Consider the following 25176-nt stretch of genomic DNA (forward strand, 5'->3'; position numbering starts at 1 on the left):
CTTCTGAAAGTGCTTATTAAAATGTTCAGCATTGGATACACACCAGTGTTGTACACCTTAGCTTTATTTTAGATTCTTTTTGGCTACATTTCCACATTGGATTGTCAATGTCCGAGGCATTTACTTAGCAGTTCATCACCAGGGGCCATCGTCTTGGTTCTTTTCTGTTTTATCATGGATTGTGGGTCTGATGCTCATGAATCCCTTGCCTTGGTCCTTATGCTTGGTGTACTGCACCACACTAAATATTATTTATTCTGCCTTTTCTTTTGGCCAGGCTATTATACCACTGGGTATCTGATGAACTGCAGGGCATACATATTGGTGGCTTGGACCTTATTCTTATCATTTAGCCGGCTCTTTGGGAGTGGCCGAATCTCTGGAAAGCCCTTGTATCCCTTTATTAGGCAAATACAGTATATTCAAAACAGTCCTACATTGTGTTTTTAGTTAGGATAATCTTGCATCCGCTCGATCTCACTGGACTGTATCACATTATAAGGAGCCTCTGATATTATTGCTTTGTATCCCATTGCTTTAGATCAGTGAGGTGATGTCACAGTAAGTCTTTACATTATTTATAAACATTGAGATCAGTTTATTCCTCTGTAGAACTACTGTTCAGATAGTGCCTTGCAAAAATGTTCATGTCCTTTCACCTTTTTCACATTTTGCCACATTGTTTTCTTAGGATTTTATGGTATGGATAAAAAACAAAGTAATGCATAACTGTAGTAGAAGGTAAATGATGCATGTTTTTCCAAAATGTTTTTAAATAAAAACCCAAATTTGACCTGTTCTCTGAAGGCCTTTGAGGTTTGTTAGAGAACATTACAGACAATAATTGACAGTGTGAGTTCTGCACTGCTTATAGAAGTGTGCAAGAAGTATGCAACTGTTGAAAGAAATCCAAGAACTGGAGGCAGGTGCTCTTAAACATTAAACTGTTTGGCCCCCTAACAAAATGCTGTGTGGGGTAGAAAACTAACCCTGATGTGGTGGTGGCAACATTATGCTCTGGGGAGGCTTTTCTTTAGCAGGGACAGGAAATCTAGTCAGAGTTAACTGGAAGAGCTAAATACAGGGCAAAAATAGAAGAAAACCTGTTAGGTTGATAAAGAGGAGTGGCTCTAACTCAAAAAACACTGGCAACCACTGATTTCAATAGAAAAAAGACGTGGTCTTTAGACATACCTTTGAGAAGCACCTATCTTCATCTCTAATCTTCATCACTGCAGACACAGTCTATAAACACAAACTGGGTCTAGCTTGGTAGCCTTCTAGATCTGAACTTGCTAGTTTGAGATCAACAACAGCAGGAGTTATTTTCAAATGTAATTTATTTTAGGACATGACAAACCATTTCCAGTGCACTCTCTGGAGGTCTGGGACTGTGATCCTTCCCGCTGCTTGTTTTAGTGGAAGGCATTGGTCAGTTCTCAGATTGACTAGCAGTGGAACATTGGTGCTGATTGATGTCCATATTGACCATTTTCTCTTCCTGTATTGATGGGTGTCAGCCCTGGGTGGGCCTGTTCTCATCTTTATTTTCCCTTACCTCCTATTTATGGCTGGCTACACAAGGTTTAGTCAATAGCATCTTGTTTATACTCTTGGCCTCTTCTCTTGTGTGCCTTCTGCTAGACCTATAGCTATGGTTCTTTCTCAGTATCAGCTGGAAGTTGTTTACTGATCACCTCTTTCTTTTGTCCTTATTTCTGGGTCTTCCTGCAATAATTTGGATAGGATATCATTGTTTATGCATTTAGGAGTGTGGGCATCTATAGTGAAAGTATTGCTTGTATTAACATAGACTTTACTGTTATTTACCATGGGATAAATAGGTTAGGGTGGATGTTGTTTGAGTCTGGGTCTATGCATATTGAGTAAAATTGTCAATCAAGGGACACACCACAGAGGCTTTTTGAATGTGTTTTTAAATTATATATTTCAACATGTTAATGTTTCTTTTGTAAGTGTGTTTCTTCCTGTCACACTGTGTGGTTTTTTTTTTTTTTTTTGCATCTTTGTCAAAGCTCGCCTCTAATTATAGCAGAAATGCATTCATTGACCCACTACCAAATGAGTCCCTTTTTGCTTGGCCTGCCACATTCTTTGAAGAAACACTAACACAGATATATGCCTGTGTGCATTTAAAATAAATAATGAATCGCTTTACAAATAATTTACCTCAAGACAAATTACCTCAAACTGGTTAGTATGGTATTATATACATTATTATATTTTGTTACACACTGTATTTTTTTCAAATTTGTCTTTCCTTTACACTTTCATTGTATCATTCTGCTGACTAGGTTTGACAAATGTATGTGGTTGGGATGTATAATTTTGGAAATGATAGTTTTAAAGATGGCCTTTTTTTCTAATGTCAGCAGTCAGATTTTCTCAGACTTACCATCCATAATAGCTTGAAAAAAAGGAATCATTGCTGGAGGTACTATCATTATACTGTATCTGCTATTAATCACAAGTATGATAGCGACATGCTCAGATACAGACATACCAAAAACAACTAACTATACACACCTTAATAAAAATCATGGTTACATAGTATCTGTTTGATGTTTGATCGAAATTTTCGTTGAACAATATAAGGCTATACAGATTTATTTTTGATAACTTTATTTTAATTGAATGTCATACAGTGTTTTTTTTTTTTTTTAACTAGTTGCATGGTGTGCAAATTATTACGTACATAGACCCCAAAGGATTAAGATCAGACTTGCTGCAAATCCCTGAGGGGGTTCCACAAGGTTCAGTTGTTAGCCCATTAATGTTTTTTCTTAATACAGGGGGGGAATGAAATTGAACAAATAATTCTCGTACTCGTCGTCTTCCGCTTCATCCGGGACCAGGTTGCGGGGACAGCAGACTCTTTTGAGACACCCAAACGTCCCTCTTCCCAGACACCCCTCCAGCTCCTCCGGGGGGAGCCCAAGGGATTCCAAGGCCAGCCGAGAGACATAGTCCCTCCAGTGTGTCCTGGGCCTCTTCCCGGTGGGACGTGCCTGGAACAGCTTCCAAAGAAGGCGTCCAGGAGGCATCTGGTATAGATGCCTGAGCCAGCTCAAGTGGCTCCTCTCGATGTGGAGGAGCAACGGCTCTACTCTGAGCTCTTCCCGGATGGCCGAGCTACTGACCCTATTTCCAAGGTAGTGCCCGGCCACCCTATGGAGGAAGCTCATTTCAGCCGCTTGTATCTGGGATCTCGTTCTTTCGGTCATGACCCAAAGTTCATGGCCAAGGGTAAGGGTAGGAACATAGACCGAGTGGTAAATCGAGAGCTTCGCTTTTCGGCTCAGCTCTCTCTTGACCACAACAGAGCGGCATACTGCCTCTTCTTTCACCTGGGAATGCGTGACAACAGGATTGAGGAGATCCTTGAAGTACTCCTTCCACTCCCCGATAATGTCCCCAGTTGAGGTCAGCATCTCCCCACCCACACTGTAAACAGTGTTGGCGAAGCACTGCTTCCCCCTCCTAAGGCACCGGACGGTTTGCCAGAATCGCTTGTAAACAATGCACAGATCATTGTGTATGAAGACAAGAAAGTTAATATAGAAAAAGTGAAAGAGATGAGCACTGGGACCCCGAATCCTTTTTCTGTGTGCTTGTGGTGGAATACATACATTTTAGTTGGAAGAATGGTACAGATTTGCAAAGGTATTATCCAACTGGGCAGTAAAGAGAAGAGCATAATTCTTTGTTTCTACATGAGTTCAAACAAATGCTCCCAAACTGTCACTCACACCTGCCAAAATTCCTCCCTGTGGGATGAAACGTATGCAAACACAGCCTGCAGCATGGAGTTATGCTTACAGAAGTGTCCCTTAGCGTTGTACTGAAACTGAGCACGTGCTTCTTTGTAGATGCGAGTGTGGAAATGTGCCAACTGTCCTACAGACAGGCCTCATCCAAATTCCTTGAAAGTTGTTACTATTTATTTAAGTAATGATGAGATTATTATTTTTATTTTAGAATAGATGCCAAACAGGGAACTTCTTTAAAAAGTGTGTTGAAAGAGACTCAGTTGGCTTGTGAGATTTTTACATTAAACCAAAACATGTTTAGTTTCTCTGTGCCAATACTAGACCTGATATTTGTTTGTAGCTTTTTGAATGTTATCATTCAAATGCATAACTAATGACTTTAATCTGTGCACTGCAAACAAAGGATGACTCTCTCCAAGCCAAAACATGCTTATTAAAGGAACAGTTGAGAATTTTTGAAGTTAGGTTCTGTTACAAACAACATATAAATCTCCCATCATTTTCATTCTGCATAATTCCAGATTAGCCTGTCCCGGAAGATTAAGGTAACAGTTAGTCTGAGTTGGGTCGGGCCCTAAGTAGACATCTGCCACTACAAAACAACTTGATTCTCAGAAACTTGGAGCCTGATGTGTTGCGTTTCGAGATCTTTAAGCCTACTTGATGTTGTTAGACAGGTTTTGATTAAGTAATCTCAGGCAGTAATCTAATGTGGGGGGAGGGGTGCTTTCATTATAAAAGGTAAAGCATTATAAAAGCAATAATATTTGTTTAATTGGAACTGTTCGTTTTTTTTAAACACTGCCTTTCTTTTCTGTAGGTACTTCTTATAACTGAAAATGCATATTGTGTTCTCAGTACCTGTTTCACACAGGACAATTATTGATGGTGCACTGCCTCCTACCTCCTCTTCCTGTGTAAATGAACATCAGCTTGCTTGTAAACAACTGCCCAATTTTGCTTTAATAACGGTTTAAAGGTTTATAAACTAGCCTTTGTGTTAAACACTTTGACGTTCCTAAGAATGACGTGACAAATGCTTATTCCAGAAAATTACTGATTAATGCTTATATCACAGGAATCTATTCAAAAAATCCAGACTATCCCTTTTAATCCCTCATTAAAGATTAAACTCTGATACTAACTCATCTGGATTTAGGTTTCAACTCCAGACTTTAGTGTTAGAAGTTTTGAAGTATTTACACCTGTTTGTGTGTTCAGGTGAAGGATGTGATGAAGGATGTGATGGCGGGCCTACAGCAGACCAACAGTGAGAAGATTCTGCTGAGCTGGGTTCGTCAGAACACACGGCAATATCCTGAGGTATGAGTCTTTATGTTTACGTCTTGAGTTTAAATAGTAAGACGAATTGAATTGCTTGAATACTTTAGCTAACTGTGTCCGAATGCAGCTAAGTGCTAAAAATAATCCTACGTTATCACAATGGTAATATTACCCACATTAGCCTCAGATACTGGATCACAGCAACCTCTTGGTCGAAGTTCAGTGCATGCTGACACAAGGACTGATCATAGTCCTTTACACGTGATCAACACTCCTCCTGGAGAGATTACTAAGACCCTGGAAAAACCATGCAAATCCTGATTGTAGCATTGTCTTGATATAGTTTGAAGGGACCCTTATTGGATTTTTTATTTCACTTTGAAACCCATTCCCTGGAGATCAAACCGCCAGTTTGACTGTATAATAATGTGTGACAGTAGCAAGCTTACTGCTTCTTTTCTGCTGCTTCTTACGCAGCATCAATCTACATAGAGCCAGAGTAAGACAGCTTTATGAATGCATCCCAGGTCATATATATTCACTTCTTACAGACCTCATCAAAACAGTCATTAATTCAGCAGCTCACTAAAGTTATGGTGTTTGAGAGAGGCAGTGGTATGTTTGTCTTGGTGTATCATATGCCTTTGAAACATTGCTATCTGCTGTTTGTTGTTGGCTAACATAACTGACAGGACAGGCTGTTCATTTGATGGTAAATGTTCTGAAATAAAGAAATGCACCGTTTGAAATGTACTATTGATCTAAGCTAACTGTTTACAGCAGAGGTGGAGGAACTTTTTGACACGAGGGCTAAAATCGTTGAGTTGAAAGCACTTGAGGGGGGGCACAAAAAGTATATTTTTTTAATTTACCAAATGTGTGTGCTTTTTTTATTTACCCTCAACAATAAACTAAATATGCAAAATAGTATTACTTACAAAATTAAGATGAATGCAGAAGGTTAATAAAAGAATCACTTTTGTTGCACCTAATTTTTCTGTGAAAATGTTGCCCTAAAAGATAAAAGGAAGTGTCCATCTGCATCAGCCACCTGTGCTTGTAGGCCAGATTTGCTTCGTTCTAGAACTGTAGTCAAGGGTCGCACAAAATCGTTCAGAGGGCCGCAAATGGTCCCTGGACCACACTTTGGACACCCCTGGTTTACAGTATTGGTTCTGGACTCAGAGCCTGAAAACCTTTAAGTGATTATCATGTAATTCACAAAAGACATAAATATAAATAAACCCTCTAAGTTTTTTAATCCACAACATAAGTGATATTTTAATTTGAGGGCAGCAGTTTAAAAGCAGTGAAATGATCTTGGTCTAATGCAGTGACATTGAAACACCGCAATGTACCATAAAAATGAATTGTAGTGTTACTGTCAAAATGCTGTCAACATAATCTGGTGAAACATGTAAACTATCATTATCAGTCCTGGATTATGAACAGCACTGGTGCTATGGCTCGCCAGGGGGCGTCACAAGTGTAATCTACCTGTTGCGTCATGAAGTTTTTCATTGCTTAATGGCTTGGCCTATCAGTTCATAGGACCTGGTGTTATACACTTTTTTCTATAAAACCCAAAAAGGGAGCATTTTTTAGGTTTTTTCTTTTAGCGTTGTTTGAGATACCCTGTTAAACTATGTGTACAGGCTGTTTTTATTACATGAAAAATTATTGTAATAGACTGAGCATAAAGGACATCCCTTTGACTTTCAGCTCTTTGCTCTCGCCCATCGCTTTAGGTATTCAAAGCTCTGTCTGTGCTTCAGGGACAGAGTTTCAACTGTGGCTTGTACTGCTGCATTCACACTCTGGCCCTTTAGTTTTTATATATCGTCTCTGTCCTCAGGTTAACGTGGTTAACTTCTCCAGTAGCTGGAATGATGGATTGGCCTTCAACGCCCTCATTCACAGCCACAGGTACAGTAGAATGACATGTTTGTGTTAGAAAGCTCAAAAGGAAGAAAGATGTTGAAGCACAGACATTTGATGTAGGGGTAGAAAATACATTTGTAAGAGGTATAGAAGCAGACAAGTAAATGCTTCATTTTTGAAAAAAAATTGCTCCGTTTTCCATGAGACCTCTTTTTATTACCTGATTATTTTATTATTAATGATTAAAATATCTCCCAGGCTGTTTTATTCAAAGCTAAGTTAAATGATACCCTGATTGTACAGTTGTATGAGGTTGGGCAAGGTCAAAATCTATTAGAATTAAGTCAAATACTTAACATTATAGGATAGAAATATGTTGATTATCCACTGATTATTCTATAACAGTTTAACTCTACTAGGTAGGATGGGCTAGACCAGATCCGTAAACATCTGGGGCTCATCTCAGATCAGAAATAGAAAAACTTCTCATAAAATCATAGTATTAATTTTATATAACATAAAACATGTTGTGCCAGTCCTCAGTCTAAAGCTGGATTTTCTTTTTTTTTATAAATGTGAACTAAACCAAAAATCTGTACAGTCCTTTAACTTTTTTAACTTTTTTGTTGTTAGCAGTGTTTACAAACGGCTAAGAAAAACTGCTACATTAAATCATTCCAACATTTAATGATGCATTTAAAAATATTATTTTAAACTGAGTTTGCACATTCTCTCTAAGCTGTTCTCCTGTTACTGAAGCAACAGCAGAAAAATGTTTTCTCCACCACCAGTTTCAGCCACACTTCTCTGTCTTAGCTGCTTCACTACAGAGCTGAGGCACTTTGAGAACAATCACCAGCCTCATGGTGGTTATGGTTGTTTTCTAACATTGATTATGTGTTGTCACTGACCAAATAAATCTGAATCGGGGGGGGGTGAGATTAGATTTTCCAAACCAAATGGCTTTCTAGAAAATCTAACCTCATCCAGGTTTCAATTTCAGCCAGGCAGTTCAACAAGGGGTGTCCATGCATTAATGCTGCTTAGTTTTACTGGTATATAAGCATGAATGCCATCAGAATAACAATAAAAATGAAACCTATGCTTTCTAAAGATAGACGCTTGCAGCAACATGCATAAAATTAATGGCAGTTGTCCTAAAATGGACCTCTGGGGGAGGACCCCACAGTGGAGAGGGGATGCCACAGAGAAATAACCCTTTAAAGTAACAGAGAAGCTTCTGCCTGTTAGGCATGACTTGAACTAGGACAGAACCTGTACCTTTTAAAACCAACAACATGTTTCAAATGGAACAACAGAATTTTATGGTCTATGGTATCAAAACCACTAAAAACTACTTACAGAGACTGAAATGTGTTTCATAAACACAACTTGGACTGGAACTGTGCGCTTTGGTTAGATGAGACGAAGACTGAGCTTTTCACCAGCAAACACTCCAGGTGGGTTTGACATAAACAGATGAATAGTTATATGCAGAATAATGTGATGCTGAGGGCCAGTTTGTCCTCAAAAGCTATTTTAAATACAATTTACATGTCAATCAACAAAAAATGGAAATGAAAAGACAGCGGGATGATAATCCAAAACATTTGGCCAAACTTTTAATCAAATATGTAAATATACAATTAATTGTTAACATAGATTTTCCCCTGGACTAAATGTACTGAAGAGGAAGGATTTTTCAAGCTGTTTATTATAAGACGTTTTACATTTACGAGGGGTGATAATAAGTATAGTGGACACTGGTAACAGGCCCCAAAAGCTATTCTGCCAAGCTAGATTATAAATATAAATACACTGGGTTGGATGTGTGATCCCAGATGCCTTCTCTGCCATCTTGCCAGGCCGGAGCTGTTTGATTGGAGCGCAGTGGAGAAGAAGACGTCGGCGATCGACAGACTGGAACACGCCTTTAGTAAGGCGGAACAGCACCTGGGCATAGAGAGACTGCTGGACTCCGAAGGTAAGCGCCACACAGACGGGGAACAAACCCACACCCATAATCAGTGATTGTAGAGAAGAACAGCTGAGTTGAGACAAAGCTCGCCCTGCAGCTGGTGGCTGTAATTGGCCTGTTTGGAATATTATGTGTCATGCTGTCATTGGGCTTAGCGTTCAAGTAGTGAGGTGCAAACTAACTGAGAGGCAAAAGCAAAACAAGCTTTCACCAGACACAGAGGCTGGTTTGAAGTGGACACAACACTGAGAGAGAGAAAACCCACACCGGGCCATCTGTGCCATCTATCTCTGCCAGAGTCTCTCAGATCAATTTGCTCTGTTAATCAAAACTGTCAGGCAGGAATAAAGACAATAACACTAACCATTTCCTCTTTCTCTTTACCCCCACTGTTGTCATCTGTCTTGTTTTCCTTGGCATCTCCATCTCATTATGTGTTGATTTTGCTGCTCTGCCTCAGATAAACTGTGATCTGTCTCTTTTACTTTCGCCCCTGGTGGACTTGCATGTCCACAGGCTCTTTGCCACCTTTCTTGAGAAAACACAAAACTGCTCCTTTGTACCCAGAGCCTTCTGTTTAAAAATCACTCTTCAGACTTAATTCAGCTGTAAGCTTCAGTGCAAGCAGGCTGACTGACACATACTCAATGCTGTGGAAGATAATAAGCAGTCTAAACAATGGCCTCCAGTGATTCATGAGAAAAATAGGAAAAAAGTGACTGTAGCATTTGAAGGACAGTCTAATTTATGCAGCCTGTAAGATCGCTTAGTGGTGGGTATAAACTTGCATTCTTTTCAACCTCCATCTTCGCAGTTGTTTGCCTTTCTTCAAGGCTTTTTGCTCGTTAGTATACAAAACCTTTTTTTTCATTCTGTCATTTCATTTAGACTAAAGCTCCTTTTGGTGGACATTTGGGGGAATAAATATTCCCTGGGATTACTTTGGAGTTTAACTCAGTACATTACCATGCCTTGCAGAATTCTTTTACCGTTATACATTTTTCCATATTACAACCACAAACTTTCATGTATTTTGTTGGGGTTTTACGTGACTGATGTTTATGGGACTACAGTAATTATGGGAAGAAACCTGTGTCATCAGGAACTGAATTTAAATTGCTCAGAATCAATCTTTTTTTGGGTTATTTGAAATTAAATGTATTGGCTTGAAAACAAATTTCACTAAACTAAAACTGAATTTGATGGTTTGAAACTGATTTAATTTGCTTTTAAAATGTATTTTGTTGTATTAAAAAATTAGTTTGATTACTTTCACTTTCAGGTCTGAAGATAAATTTCAGTTCCAAAATTCAGCTTTTTGTGTCACACATCCGGGTCCTTGAGGATAGCCAAAGATTATTCAGACACAAATTCATGTATTTACGTTTCACCTCAGGTTAAATGTTGAGCTGGAGCAGTGCAGCTACATGAGCTTGGCGGATGTCAATCACCAAGTCAAATGAACATCTATAAGAATGGTCATTTGAATGGTCAGGCATAGTGTGCCACCGGTGTTACGTCGGTCTGCGTTTCTCTTGCCCTTACCTCACCGTAACTTCTGTTGCCTAGCAACCGTGTTAGCATGAAGCGCAGAGCTGTGAAGCTGAACAAATGGAGCCTGAAGGTTAATACTGCTGTCTCCACTGTAAATAACTACACAATTTTTATTTGCCCTTTTACATATTTCTGATAGCTTATAATCCTATTTTGTTTAAAATGTTCTTGTTTTATGATATTGTTCATTATTCAGCCATTTAAAATGTTCAAAATAATTTTTGTGTTCATAGAAGTAAAAATCTAACACTGTAGAGAAAATAAATTGATGACAAATACCATTTGTTTAATTTATTTGTAAAGCTTTTAACAACCCAAACACTAACATATTAACTTTAGGAACAAAGTTTAAATCTGTTTATTTGCAGAGCATAATAATAATAATAATAATTATTATAATAAATAATAAATAAACCAAACATTAATATTAGATTTCATCTGACTGAATTATATCTGTTTAACTTCCACCCATTGGGGAAACCCAGCAGGAGCTTGGAAACAACGTGCCGGGAGTCAGCTGTTCTGTCGGGGTTTAGCGCACCTCAACCACCCGGTCAGCTGACAGCTGGCGAGGCGAGCAGCTGCTGGGGCAGCGGACGAACATATCGGCGCATTTGTGTAATTAAGCAATATCTTGATAAACTGATCAGATATTTCAGGTTAACACAACTACGTTCTTGTCTTAAAACATTGTAAAAGTTCATCTTGTTTCAGAGAATGTACAATGTATCTGGCCTTTGCTACTTCCGTTTGAACAACCTACTTTGACACGCAATGAATCATGGGATAGAGTGGGCTACAGAGGATACACCGGACCCATCCTTCAAATCTGGTCGGCTGCATTTGAAGTAGCCTTTGAAGTTGGATAGCCTTCGTTGCCTCACTATGACGTAATCACCCTACAGATGCGTCCTTCAAAGGATGCAGCCCCTGAATTTGGACCCTGCAACAGTGAATGACATCCGTGAATCAGTAAATCTGTGTTTGATTAATCAGTGGCTTCAAGGACCAGGATGTGTGACACAAAAAAGCTGAATTTTGGAACTGAAATTGAATTATAGAACTGAAGATGAATCAAACTGAATTTTCAATACAATGCAAAGCAATTTTCAAAGCATTCAAATTCAAATTCAGTTTCTGATGGCACAAGTTTATTCCCATATCTAACTGGCATTTTAGACAAAGTTGGTAATGATGACTGTATGATGGGCTCAAGCAAAGATACCACAGTTTGACGGCATCCAGACAAAACAAAAAAATAAAAATTGTGTAACATAACGTAATTACTTTTGTTTTTAAAACATAAATGCATCAGCCATCACTACTAGTGCTAATAATTTCAAATTCTGATTCTAATTTTAACTATAAAATGATCAGGATGTAGATATTTTAAATTTGATGGCTGGATGCACAGCAGAGTGAGAGAAACCAAATGATTTGCCAATGGTTTTAAATGAGTTTCAGCATTGGATGTTTTGAAGATCAATTTGGAAATTGTAATTCATGTTCTGCCATGATGGATAGTTGGCAAAATAAACATTTTCGGCTCCATCCCATGGCCACGTTGAAACCATTCCAGGTGCAAAAAATCATGATAGAAAGCATTGATTCTTTAAAACATATTGGTGTATCCATGCCAACTGACCATACAAGGAGTTTTAGAAACATTGACGTAGCAGCCTACATTGTGCATGCCCACTCTTACTTTATAAGCTAGAAACTGAAAGAAACAATGAAGTTATTTTAATAGATTTTTTTATATTTTGACACATTTAAAGTTCAAACATAAACTGAAGTGAATGACCAGGCACTGCTTTAGCCGAGTCTCGAGTCTTTATTTAATGTAACCAGAAATGAAATCAAGCTTGTACATAAACTACAGACCTCAGTTTTCTGGCAGGTAAAGCGCTCCATTTACATATTTTACAGTGAAAGGGTGCGTTTGATTACAAGCCAGGGACTTTCATTGACTATAGGCAGCTGATGGTTTTTAACAATCTGTTCATGTTAGTTGGAGCATTATAACAATGACCATATTACTGTCTCTCCTACTGACCGCTGTATTAAATGACTATAAACTCAACCTACCTCTGAAATCTTAGTCTCACTGGTAATCTAGGAGGGTCAATACAAAGACAGGTCAGGGTCTTCAAAATAAAAGCACTCCCTGTTCTGTTGAGTCACAAATTTTACATTCTGTCTTGTTTACTCACTACCTGAACTTTGCTTATTATGTTGAATGTGTTTACTGTTTAAACTTGACAACAAAGGTTTTATATGAAGAATTACAACATGGTTTCCTAATGACCTTAAAAAAAATCCCCTAGCTCTGAGAGGGAAGCAGATCATAACCATCTTTTGTAGGTTAAATTAAATGTTAAAAGATTAAAAGACATGCATGCCATCTAACCCTAGATTGCCAAATATTTTCTTAAGTTGATGGAGACTTGAGACTGGACTTGGACCTGGGAAAATGAGCATCTCTGGCTAAAACATTCTGGACACAATATTATACAGACTTTGTGATTATATGAAGAAATGTTCATGGTGATAGAAGATTTACCAAAAATATAAATAAGTGCCAGCTAAAATTAGCTGTAGTTCTCCAGTGAAATATACTATGACAATTCTGCTTCTTGTGAAGTAACCAGGAGTCTGTCAAGGTGATCTTGGCTCGTTAGCTGGGTTAGCTCCCTCAGTAGTGATTCTGTGGTAGCATTTTTATTTGTGGAGTAGAGAAACCTTTGTATTTGTCACACTTAAAATGAACTTTTTTCTTCTGTGTTTTGTAGATGTGGCAGTCTCGCACCCTGACAAGAAGAGCATCATCATGTACGTTACGTCGCTCTTCAGGGTGCTCCCCCAAAGCATTTCCATGGAAGCCATTCAGGAAGTTGAGTCGCTGCCATCGGCGACCTCGGCCGGCGTTACCCGTGTAACAACGGAGGAGCACTATCAGATCCAGACCCAGCAACGCTTCTCTCAGCAGGTTAGAAATCCACACGTGCGCACACGTTTCATGTGATTTTGCATTTGTTGGACAAAAGTTGTGTTCTTACTAAGTCCTCCATGTGAAATTGTAATGGCTCTTTTTATTTTGTTTCTGAGGTACATTGTGGTGGAAAAAGTATTTGCCCCTTTACAGATTTCTTCTTTTTCTATTTTTATTTTGGACTGCTGAGTTCAATATCCGTTGGGTCTGATTTCTGATATACCTGTAGAGTAAAGAAGTTGCCTAAATAGAACCAGTTTGACATCATAAAGTAGGCAAAGATATCTTAAAAAGCTAACACATCATGCTATCATCAAGAAATTCAAAAACAGAAGAGAAACAAAGCTGCTGAATTTGGACTCTGGACTTTAAGACTCCAGTGTACCACAGTGAGAGCCATTATCCACAAATAAAGAAAACATAGAGCAATGGTGAACCTTCCCAGAAGTGGTTGGCTCACCAAAATGACTCCAACAATGGATCGACAACTCATCCAAGAGGTCACAAAAGAACACAGAACAACATCTAAATCTATGCAGGCCTTGCTTTACTCAGGTAAGGTCAGAGGTCATGATTCGGCAGTCAGGAAGAAAGTGAACAGAAATGGCATCCATGGGAGAGTTCCAAGGCCAAGGCTACTGCTGATCAAAATGAACAAAATGAATCGTTTGACATTTGCAAAAAAAAAAAAAAACATCTGGATCATCCTCAAGACATTAGGGAAAATATTCTGTGGACGGACAAAACAAAAAGGTAACTTTTTGGAAACGTCTGAAACAAAGCAGAGCATTTCAGAGAAAGGAAATCATACTGCCAGTCAAACAGGGTGTAGTGTGATGGACATGACGACTAATTTACAGGACCATTGTCAGGATGGAATGAGTTGATCAAGTCAAACCACAGTTGAACAACAGAAAGTGAGACAGAGACTCTGTTTTACTCACTGCGAGGGCAACCACACCGTTGAGTGTGAGCTACAAAGGTGAGGTTCCTTGACAAGGTTTATTTATACTGTGTAGAATGAACAGACATATCAGGTTACAAACAGAGGTGTGAGACATATCAGGCAGAGTTAGAGAGTGGAAAGAGGAGCAGCTGGTACTGCTTTCGGGTGTTGCGAAATCATCTGCACATAGACCAAGATAACAATTTAGTGCAGAATGTTTCAAAACACTGGGTCAGATCTGCAGATCTGACCTTTTAGAAAAGAGAAGAAATACATGTGAGTGATAATGGAGAACATTAATGTATATACATTCAACGTAACAGTCCCTCCTGTTTATTACGAACAAGCAACGTATAATAACATCAAATGTAACATGACCCTCTGTGTGAGCAAAAAACCTGCGGACAGAAAACAGTTTATATGGCAGGAAAATACTATAAATAACCAGACTTCCTCTGCTACCCCGTCGGTTGAGTTGGCTCCTATAAAGGTAGAATAGGTTTACAGTGGCTCTTGTGAATCCAGGAAGGTCTCTGCGATTTTCAGAGCAGTAGGCATGGTCAGGAGAACTTGGAAGGGTCCTTCCCATCGAAGGGTGATCCAGTCTTTTCTTTGGAGCGTTTTGATCAGGACCAGGTCTCAGGTTATTCTGTGGGATAGGAGCAGAGTTTACTGGCAGACTACTGGACAACTGTGTTTCTTTTGTTTGTAACATTTTATTCATCCATTCAGCTAATGTGGTTTCATGCTGAGTTTTTTCAATATCGTTCATCTCTGTGGGTAATGGGAAAGATCTCCCATGTACTATTTAAAATGGGATGAGGCCAGCGTGGTTAGGTATGAAATGGATGTGCTGCTGCTGGGAACTGTCCCCTTTTGGGTCTCATGTTGCCCTGTGAGTTATGTTTACAGCAGATGATACATGACCTACAAAGGTTTTTTGCATAGTGAGAAAAACGTATAGTATAGAATTGATGATTTACTAGATGCTCCATATTTCCCCTTCTTGACACTTGAGTATTACCATGTGTCACCATAGCTGTTTTGTATAATTTTTTGGTAGTATTGGTTTATTTTCTAAATGATAGATATTATTCTGCTTAACAGGACCTCTGTTAAGCCAAGTTTTTATCTCTGTTGCTGCTGTCAGTCAGAGTCTTTCAGCACGTCCGCATCTATAAAAAACCGATCTGACATGTTCAGTGTGAGGGGAAGTTTAGATGCAGCCTTTTGCTGAAACATCTACAAAGTTATTTTTTCTACTTTCGACAGTGTCAGTGCTGTTCCTGCAGAGGTTTTAAAGCCTCTGTTTTTCCATTTTCTTATTATTCTTTTTTTATCATATTTTATTTTATTGGGGACTTTATTTTTGTTTGTTTTATAAAGTAAGTTCTTATTACATTTAAAAATGAGATCACTATTTTTGGTAGTTGCTATTATTTTAAATAATGCTTGGTTTAGTTCTTATTAAAAAAAAAAAAAAACTCACTCACTGATGAACACAAAAAATGAAGGCCATATTATATCTTATAATCTTAGTTTGTCTTACCCAGTTTTATAGATACACCGTACAGTTTCAGTCAGCTTTTATTTAGTTCAAGTAACTAAAGTTTGTTTCAATTAACTCAAGTTTTCTCTATTTCAGTCCAGTGATTCTGTTAAGGTTCATTTAATCTTGTGTTAAGTTTGAGTGTAATTCGATCATTCTGAACCTGACTGGAAAAAGTCTAAACATCTGTTAAAATCTTTTTGTTTTACCATAGAGAACTGACCTAATATTATTATGGTACTGTTGAGGATCAGACTTGTCCTTGTAGTCTTTAATTATTGTGCACATATACTCTAATTTTTACATAATATGAAACAGACATGTGTTTCACAAAAACAGATCAATACAGACATTTGGCCACATGAAAGTTTAAATACTCTGTTTGTAAAAGAATTGTGAAAAATTGAAGACGGATCTATGAACTTTCTTATGTTTATCAGTATTTTCAATACAGGTAGAACCTTTGCTATCTTTTTATGATTTTTCAGAAAAGATTCTTGAAACCTTATTGAGACAGAAGTTTGGCAATGATCATCAGAATATCAGACGTTTATTACCACTTTTAAGGTCCCTTGAAGATGCATTATAATGAAATCAGTCATTCCCATTCACACACATTCACACACTACTTGCTTATTTCTCTGTCAGAGTAATTTTATTTGCAAAAATTTGAACATCATTTGACTTCTATTATTCTTAAAATGCACATCGTTTCCTCATAACCCCTTTTGTTTCCACTAGGTCTGTTTTGAACGCTTCAATTCTTTTTTATTTACCAAGAATCAATAAGGTGGTCTTAGTGGGGTCCACCTTAAAGGTGTTGTCTGTTGGGTGTCATGTTATCATTGTCAGGTCAGTGAGGTTCATAAGTCAGTCAGAACCTTGGTCATTTGCTCCGTGCACATAATGTTTTATAGATCCAGCCTATGATTAGTCAGCAAAACTTTCACCTATAGGAGAAAAATTGATTGTTAATGAATGAGCTGCATTTCCTATAAACACTGCAATCCCACTGTCTTCCTCCTGGATGAGCATCACCTGTTGAAAAACTTTCATCATTGTTTATTTTACATATTCAATTAGATCTATATATTATACCAGTAGGTGAAGTTATTAGTATGTCATGTAGACTGACATATACTGTTGCATTTGGAGAGGATCTCAGATTAAATAAACATAGTTAGAGCTTCAATCCAGGTTCATTTTGTGTCTGCAGACTTTAGCCAATTTTTCTTTTTGTATTCATAAAGAGCAAGATTCAAATCATTTTCAAAAGGCAGATTGTGACAGAATGTAGACAAAACTGCTTATCGATTGACAAAATAACATTCAAGCACACATTCACCATATTATGCACCACCTGGCGTCGAGCGCAGTTATACACAACTGGCCTGGCACAAATTCACGTTCCAGGACTTTGTCTTGCCCGTCCTGGCGGAGAGCTGTCGACAGACTTTCGGTGTCGCTCTTCTCGGTGTCAGGCGATGTCCTCAGGACCCCGGCCAGTCACTGTCAAAAATAAAACTGGTTTTAGTTTTAAGTAATCCGGCTCGAAGGACCAAGTTAATGTTAGGGTGGAAGGAGTTGATCAAGTCAAACCACAGTTGAACAACAGAAAGTGAGACAGAGACTCTGTTTTACCCGCTGCGAGGGCAACCACACCGTTGAGTATGAGCTACAAAGGTGAGGTTCCTTGACAAGGTTTATTTATACTGTGTAGAATGAACAGACATATCAGGTTACAAACAGAGGTGTGAGACATATCAGGCAAAGTTAGAGAGTGAAAAGAGGAACAGCTGGTTCTGCTTTCGAGTGTTGCGAAACCAGCTGCACATAGACCAAGATAACAATTGAGTGCAGAGTGTTTCAAAACACTGGGTCAGATCTGCAGATCTGACTTTTTAGAAAAGATGTGAGTGATAATAGAGAACATTAATGTATATACAGGGGTTGGACAATGAAACTGAAACACCTGTCATTTTAGTGTGGGAGGTTTCATGGCTAAATTGGACCAGCCTGGTAGCCAGTCTTCATTGATTGCACATTGCACCAGTAAGAGCAGAGTGTGAAGGTTCAATTAGCAGGGTAAGAGCACAGTTTTGCTCAAAATATTGAAATGCACACGACATTATGGGTGACATACCAGAGTTCAAAAGAGGACAAATTGTTGGTGCACGTCTTGCTGGTGCATCTGTGACCAAGACAGCAAGTCTTTGTGATGTATCAAAAGCCACGGTATCCAGGGTAATGTCAGCATACCACCAAGAAGGACGAACCACATCCAACAGGATTAACTGTGGACGCAAGAGGAAGCTGTCTGAAAGGGATGTTCGGGTGCTAACCCGGATTGTATCCAAAAAACATAAAACCATGGCTGCCCAAATCACGGCAAAATTAAATGTGCACCTCAACTCTCCTGTTTCCACCAGAATTGTCCGTCGGGAGCTCCACAGGGTCAATATACACGGCCGGACTGCTATAGCCAAACCTTTGGTCACTCATGCCAATGCCAAACGTCGGTTTCAATGGTGCAAGGAGCGCAAATCTTGGGTTGTGGACAATGTGAAACATGTATTATTCTCTGATGAGTCCACCTTTACTGTTTTCCCCACATCCGGGAGAGTTACCATGTGGAGAAGCCCCAAAGAAGCGTACCACCCAGACTGTTGCATGCCCAGAGTGATGGTTTGGGCTGCCATATCATGGCATTCCCTTGGCCCAATACTTGTGCTCGATGGGCGCGTCACTGCCAAGGACTACCGAACCATTCTTGAGGACCATGTGCATCCAATGGTTCAAACATTGTATTCTGAAGGCGGTGCCGTGTATCAGGATGACAATGCACCAATACACACAGCAAGACTGGTGTCATTCCCAAAAGGAGGCCCTACACCATACTAATAAATTATTATGGTGTTTCAGTTTCATTGTCCAACCCCTGTACATTCAACCTAACAACCATGAAACCTAAATGAGATGTGCCGTGACCTTAAACACAATGTTCATCCTCAAAGCCTCCGATGTGGCCGAATTTAAACAATTCTGCAAAGATTAGGATAAAACTCCTCCACAGTGATGTGAAGACTGAGGTCATGATCTGAAAGTGTGACAAAAAGAAAACCAAAAAGAAGGAATTTCTAAGGATGTGAAGACTTCTTCACAGCTCAGTGTGGAGTCATTGCAACTGGACTGAGTCTGACATGGTTTAAATAGAGTATTGGTTTACATTATCACAATGCAGTGTCAAGGTTTTTCAATCTTACATGCTACTTTTGACCCAAACCTTTAACAATGAACCAAATGGTTCCTTGTGTAGATTAAACATTACTTAACTTTATTCAGTTAGTCCTATTAACAGGATGAAATGTGGTTCATGACAGGTTAGAATAAAAAAGAGCTTGCTGATTGACTGAAAAATCCTATTGCTAGTTGCTATGGTGATATTCATCTTTTCATGAGCTGGTTAAATAGAAAATGACAACGGAGCGAAACACACTTTGTAACGTGTGTAGAAGAAACCAGATTGCTTTTGTCTCATTAAAACCGGAATCTGTTTTTTTGTGGAATTTTATGTGATACACCATATCACAGTATTACATATTTACGAATTGGTAGAAAATGATGCTCGGGTTTCTTTCTAACACAATCTAAAAAGCGTGGCATGCATTTGTATTGAGCCCCCCCCCCCCCAGTCCTTTATAATCGATTTCTACCAATTTTATCATCTAGAGACGGGGTAAGAGGGCACACCCTGGTCACCTGTGAGTCACGCTCATAGCTAAGAGCATTTTGGAGAGACCAGTTAACCTAACGGTCATGTTTTTAGATCGGAGGATGCCGGAGTACCCGGAGTTAACCCACAAATGGACGGGTCGAATATACAACCCAATGTGGAAAGGGCCCAGAATGAACCTTCTTGCTAACCATTGTTCCACTGTGGGGCTCCAAAAGTGTTGTTACAAACTCACAGTGGAACTTTGGTCTGGGCTTTGACGAATGATTGTACTTTGATCTAAATGAGTCATTGTCAGAATTTTTAGAGCGAGTACCACATCAGTAAAAGCCAAGTTTTCCAGACACAACAGGATTACAGAAAGACGCCTTACAGTATCAGGAAAAAAAACCAAATAGGGCAATAAGAAAAAAAACTACTTTTAATTGGTTGTAGGATACAGATTAGTTATGTGTATCATTTCTACTCTATAGACAAACTGTCCAAGTTTAATTTTGGAAAAATAAACAGAAAAGTCCATAGAAGTTGGAATTTGGGCGAAAATCTTTGACACCCATAATCCAGTATGGCAGCCTTGTGCATAAATATAGCAGAAAGAACAAGTTTCCTGACTAGGAAGTGGAACATGGTGAAGTTTAGCTTGACGTCTAACCTCTAATGGAAATATTACGGCATAGGCTGCCACCAGCAGTTGTTTACTGTCGTCTGCCCTATCTTCTACTAGGCATGGGGCAGTTACCAGTCTGAAGGTATACTATGGTTTTAAAAACGTATGGCTTTAAAGACCATTAAAATATAAAGCAACCCAACCCCTTTTAAAGTCATTTTAATAGACCACCAGGAATATTTCCAGATTGGGCTGAGTTTGGAGCAGAATTGTTCCCAATTGACCCATCCCTGTCTGGGCGCACCACCATTGTCACTCTCTATTCTCCTGTCTACGAGACAGTTAGCTGCTTGGAAAGTTATGGACTGGTAACTAAAGGGCCATAACCATTACTGTGATAAAGGTAATGCTCTTTAAAAGTAAAGTTGTCCTCCTTAAGGTCTAGAGCAGCATGTGTTAACCAGAGAGCAACTATCTAATCGAGCTCAGCTAATTAACCAGCTAATACCAGGAGGAGCAGAATGGCAGAAAGTGAGTCCATTCTGGGAGGTCAGCATGTTTATTTAAATAGCCATCCACTAGTCTGTACATCTGTTTAACATTACCTACTGTTTAAGCTGATTTTATTTTACCACTTGCAACTGAGTAATATTTTATCATGTTTACCAGCATTCTCAGCTGAGTTCTCAATGACAAAAACTAATTAATTCATGGTAAACGTTTCTGTTTTAAATATTTGGATCAGCACCGTAAAACCATGGTGTTCTTACCGATGATTATAAACAGTAAAATTTCATACCAGCCTGTGCCTAGCAGGCTATTTTAGCTAGGCATGAATTTCCCATCTGCACTTGTCTTTCAGGTAGTTTCTGTCGGAAGCTGATATCAGTGTTCTTGAGCAATTCATCTTTTTGACTGTAGAGGCTCATTAGCTCTATATCCCTGGTCATATTTACCTTGCACATAAGGGATACCAAAGTTTGTCCTGCAAACCCTAATAAAATGCATTGAAGTCTGCAGTTGTAAAGTGACAAAATGTGCAAAGCAGCTCTTTAATTTAGTGTCAGCATTAATTGCCAACCATCTGTAGGTTCTTCCAGTCATCCATTTTGCAGCCAAGATTTCAGGTAACAGTCTCAGTGGCAGGAAGGTTACCAGATGTTCTCCAGCTCGTAGTAATTGCCTACAGCTCGCTCTGAGGTATTTGCACAAGAATAGCTGCCTATCTGAGATTCTGCTTTACCACAGACATAGAGTAACACATTCTTTGATTAAGTCCTTGAAATGTATTGGATAAAAAATTAAAACTGATGTCTGATTTGACACAGAACCAGAGATTACAATGCTGTAAGAATTTGCTCCCACAAGTGACATCTGCTCTCACCTTTCAAGCTCAGTTAGGCAGAGGTCAGTGGCCAATCATAGCAGATTGGAGTGAAATTGCTGGAACAACTCTGTTCATATTATCATCTTACATGCCTATTCGAGAGCAGAAAAAAACCTGCAGGCAATTCGGACACAGCAACAGCAGGACGTGAAAGATGTGAAAATGAAATTTCCAGCTTGGAAAAGAAAAGCGGGCAGCTGGATGATGTGGATGAGGCATAGATTAGGAAGAATGAGATGGAACAGACACAAAAATTACCACAGGAAACAAGCAAGATGAGAATAAGAAATACAGAGGATGGAAAAAAAGATACTGACGGCAGCTATTATCTACCTCCTCCATCATCTGTCATCAACAACGCAGCACTTATACCACCTCCTTGCATTAATATTATACTAACACCACCTGGGGCTCAGCAGGGTGAAGGACCTTAACTTTTCATGAAGGAATATATGAAAAATAACTCGATTGAAACTTGGAGATGATTACCTAAAGCTAGTGAAATGCACCAAAACCCCATCCATCTGATGCCTAGGGCAGGTGAAAAGGAAAACGTAACATTATTTTCAGGGGAACATTCGATCTCAGGTTAGCTGTTCTCTAGCAGTTTGCTCATAATTCCAAGTCAAAATCCTGGAAAGAAATAGGAAAGAAGAGGTGAAGAAAAGTGCATAAATGTCAGATGATGTGGAGCTGAAATGGGGACAAATTCAACTTCAGTAGTGTTTTGTGGCTGAAGGCTTGACTTGGTTTTGCACTGTAGTAATGGTATTCCATGTATCATAAAAGTGTTCAAAGCATTTTAAATGTATGTATACCCCTTTAATCACCATAATTATTTCCAAACAAAAATCTGAAAAGTGTTGCCTGAATTAGTATTCAGCCCCCTTTACTCTGATACCCCAAAATAAAGTCCACCTGTATGTGACTTAATTCCGGTATATATCCAGCTAACTGATAGTATGGGCAAGAAAAGTAATAATCAAAGAAGCAGACAAGATGCCCATGGTAACGTTTGTGGAGCTGCAGAGATCTAAATCTCAGGTAGGAGGTTCTGTTAACAGAACAACTATTATTCATACAGTACATTATCCAAATTTGGTCTTTATAAAACAGTAGCAAAAAGAAAGTCTTTGTTAAAAGATAGCCATAAGATAATCAGTTTACAGCTTGCTTTAAGCCATGTAGGGGACACAGGAAATTCAATTCAGTTCAATTCAGTTTTATTTATACAGTGCCAATTCACAACACATGTCGTCTCAAGGCACTTTACAAAGGGTTTGGAAGGGTCCAGGGTTGTTGGGGAGGTTAGATTAAACTACTGAGTGTTAGAGTTTGGCCATTTTAGAATGGGCTATGTGTAGGGGTACCAAGTAAAATAATAAACTGATCATTTTTGTCCATGTAGACCCCACTGGTGGTCATTGTTATACCCAAGACCACAAGGATTGGGGGTACCTCTCTCTGTCACAATGATTATAACCATTGGAAAAGAGAAGGGGTCGCACAGGTAGCAGAAATGGAGGGTGTGTTTGCACCTCAACCATAACTGGGCCGGTTTAGACTAAACCTGACTCCCCCTTACATCCAACAGGGAGGGAGGAAGGCAGAGGTAAAAATAACTGGACAGTGTTGTTTCCTGTACCATTGTGTGAAAGCTGGGTAACTTTAAAATGGGCTAAGGTCACTGGCGTTGACTTTGCAGCAATCCCTCATACTGAGCATGCATGTCGTGACAGTGGAGAGGAAAAACTCCCTTTTTAACAGGAAGAAACCTTCAGCAGAACCAGGCTCAGTGTGAGTGGCCATCTGCCACGACCTACTGGCGGTTTGAGAGAACAGAGCAGAGACAGAAAAAGAACACAGAAGCACTGATCCAGGAGTACTTTCTATGGGAAGGAAAAGTAAATGTTGATGGATGTAGCTCCTTTTAGTGGTTTCATCTAGGAAAAAAAAAAAAACTGAGCCAGTTTTCAAGTTTAGAGAATGAGAGAGAGCACATACAGTTAGTCACAGTAGAAGCTCAGTCAGTAGCTATGGCTAGGAGAGACAGGGCCAAGTGCATCATCGGTAGAGGGTGAGCATTAAGTTGTTGGCAGCAGAAGCTTGGACGATGTCCCCCTCTATGAAGGTGTCACAGGTAGATACAGAGGCAGGCCAGGTGTAGCTTCTAGGAAGAGAAAAGAGAGAAAACATAAAGGTAAAAGCTGAAATAACAGCAAATAATGCAAAATTGGAGAGTAGTATGAGAATGTAGCGAAGAGGGTGAAAGTGGTCATTATGTCCTCCAGCAGCCTAAGCCTATAGCAGCATAGCTACAGCATACTACAGAGATAGCTCAGGATAACCTAAGCCACTCTAACTATAAGCTTTATCAAAAAGGAAAGTTTTAAGCCTATCCTTAAAAGTAGACAGGGTGTCTGCCTCACGGACTAAAACTGGGAGCTGGTTCCACAGGAGAGGAGCCTGATAACTAAAGGATCTGCCTCCCATTCTACTTCTAGAGACTCTAGGAACCACCAGTAAACCTGCAGTCTGAGAACGAAGTGCTCTGTTAGGAACATATGGAACAATCAGATCTCTGATGTATGATGGAGCTAGATCATTAAGGGCTTTTATTTGTCAGGAGGAGAATTTTAAATTCTATTCTGGATTTAACAGGGAGCCAATGAAGGGAAGCTAAAATAGGAGAAATATGATCTCTCTTTTTAATTTTCATCAGAACTCTTGCTGCAGCATTTTGAATCAGCTGAAGGCTTTTAACTGCATTTTGTGGACATCCTGATAGTAAAGAACTACAATAGTCCAGCCTTGACTAGTTTTTCAGCATCACACATGGACAGGATGTTTCTAATTTTGGCAAACATGTGGAAAAAGGTGCTGTGGTCAGATGAGACCACAATCTTTTTAACTACATGAACTACATGCAAAGCACAATGTGAGGCAGGAAAACTAACAAAAACATTATCATGAACGCACCATTGCCACAGTAAAACATGGTCACGGCTGCATTATGCTGTGAGAATGAATTTGTTTGAGAGTGATGGGAAGGTAGATTAAGCTAAATACAAGGCAGTCATAGAAGAAAGCTGTTAGAGGCTATGGTTGTAAAGGTTAATGCATATTCATGTTAGAGTAACCAGTCAAATATGGAACAACAATTATAAATGTACAATACAGTTTTTAGAGTTTATTTGTAAAAATAGAAAAGAGGGAATTGAAAACCATCTATTATTCTCACCCCAATTCACAATTGTGTACTACTTTGTGTTGGTCCATCGCATAAAATCCCAATAAAATACATTGTTTTTGTAAACTGTGTTGTGATTATGAATCTGAGAATATTATTTAATATTAATATTTTAATATTTTATCAAATAATATTTCGGTCTGTTAAGGGTTGTCCTGTGAATACCAGCCCAGTAAGGCGATGGTATTAGCACAAAATAGAAAGGAGTGAGCCAAGCTCTGACA

At 39.0% G+C, this 25176-nt stretch overlaps 1 protein-coding gene across 1 annotated transcript in view; it reads left to right on the plus strand.

Moving 5' to 3' along the window:
• dmd (dystrophin) overlaps positions 1–25176 on the plus strand; it is a 361839-nt gene that overhangs the window by 152316 nt on the left and 184347 nt on the right. The window contains exons 6-9 of the mRNA XM_047355828.1: positions 5013–5114; positions 6931–7001; positions 8822–8940; positions 13281–13477. Of these exons, the coding sequence (XP_047211784.1) occupies positions 5013–5114; positions 6931–7001; positions 8822–8940; positions 13281–13477 (489 nt within the window). The remainder of the gene's footprint in view (positions 1–5012; positions 5115–6930; positions 7002–8821; positions 8941–13280; positions 13478–25176) is intronic.

The sequence above is a fragment of the Girardinichthys multiradiatus genome, chromosome 24 (genome assembly GCF_021462225.1).
Source record: "Girardinichthys multiradiatus isolate DD_20200921_A chromosome 24, DD_fGirMul_XY1, whole genome shotgun sequence".
In the NCBI taxonomy this organism is placed as follows: Eukaryota; Metazoa; Chordata; class Actinopteri; order Cyprinodontiformes; family Goodeidae; genus Girardinichthys; species Girardinichthys multiradiatus.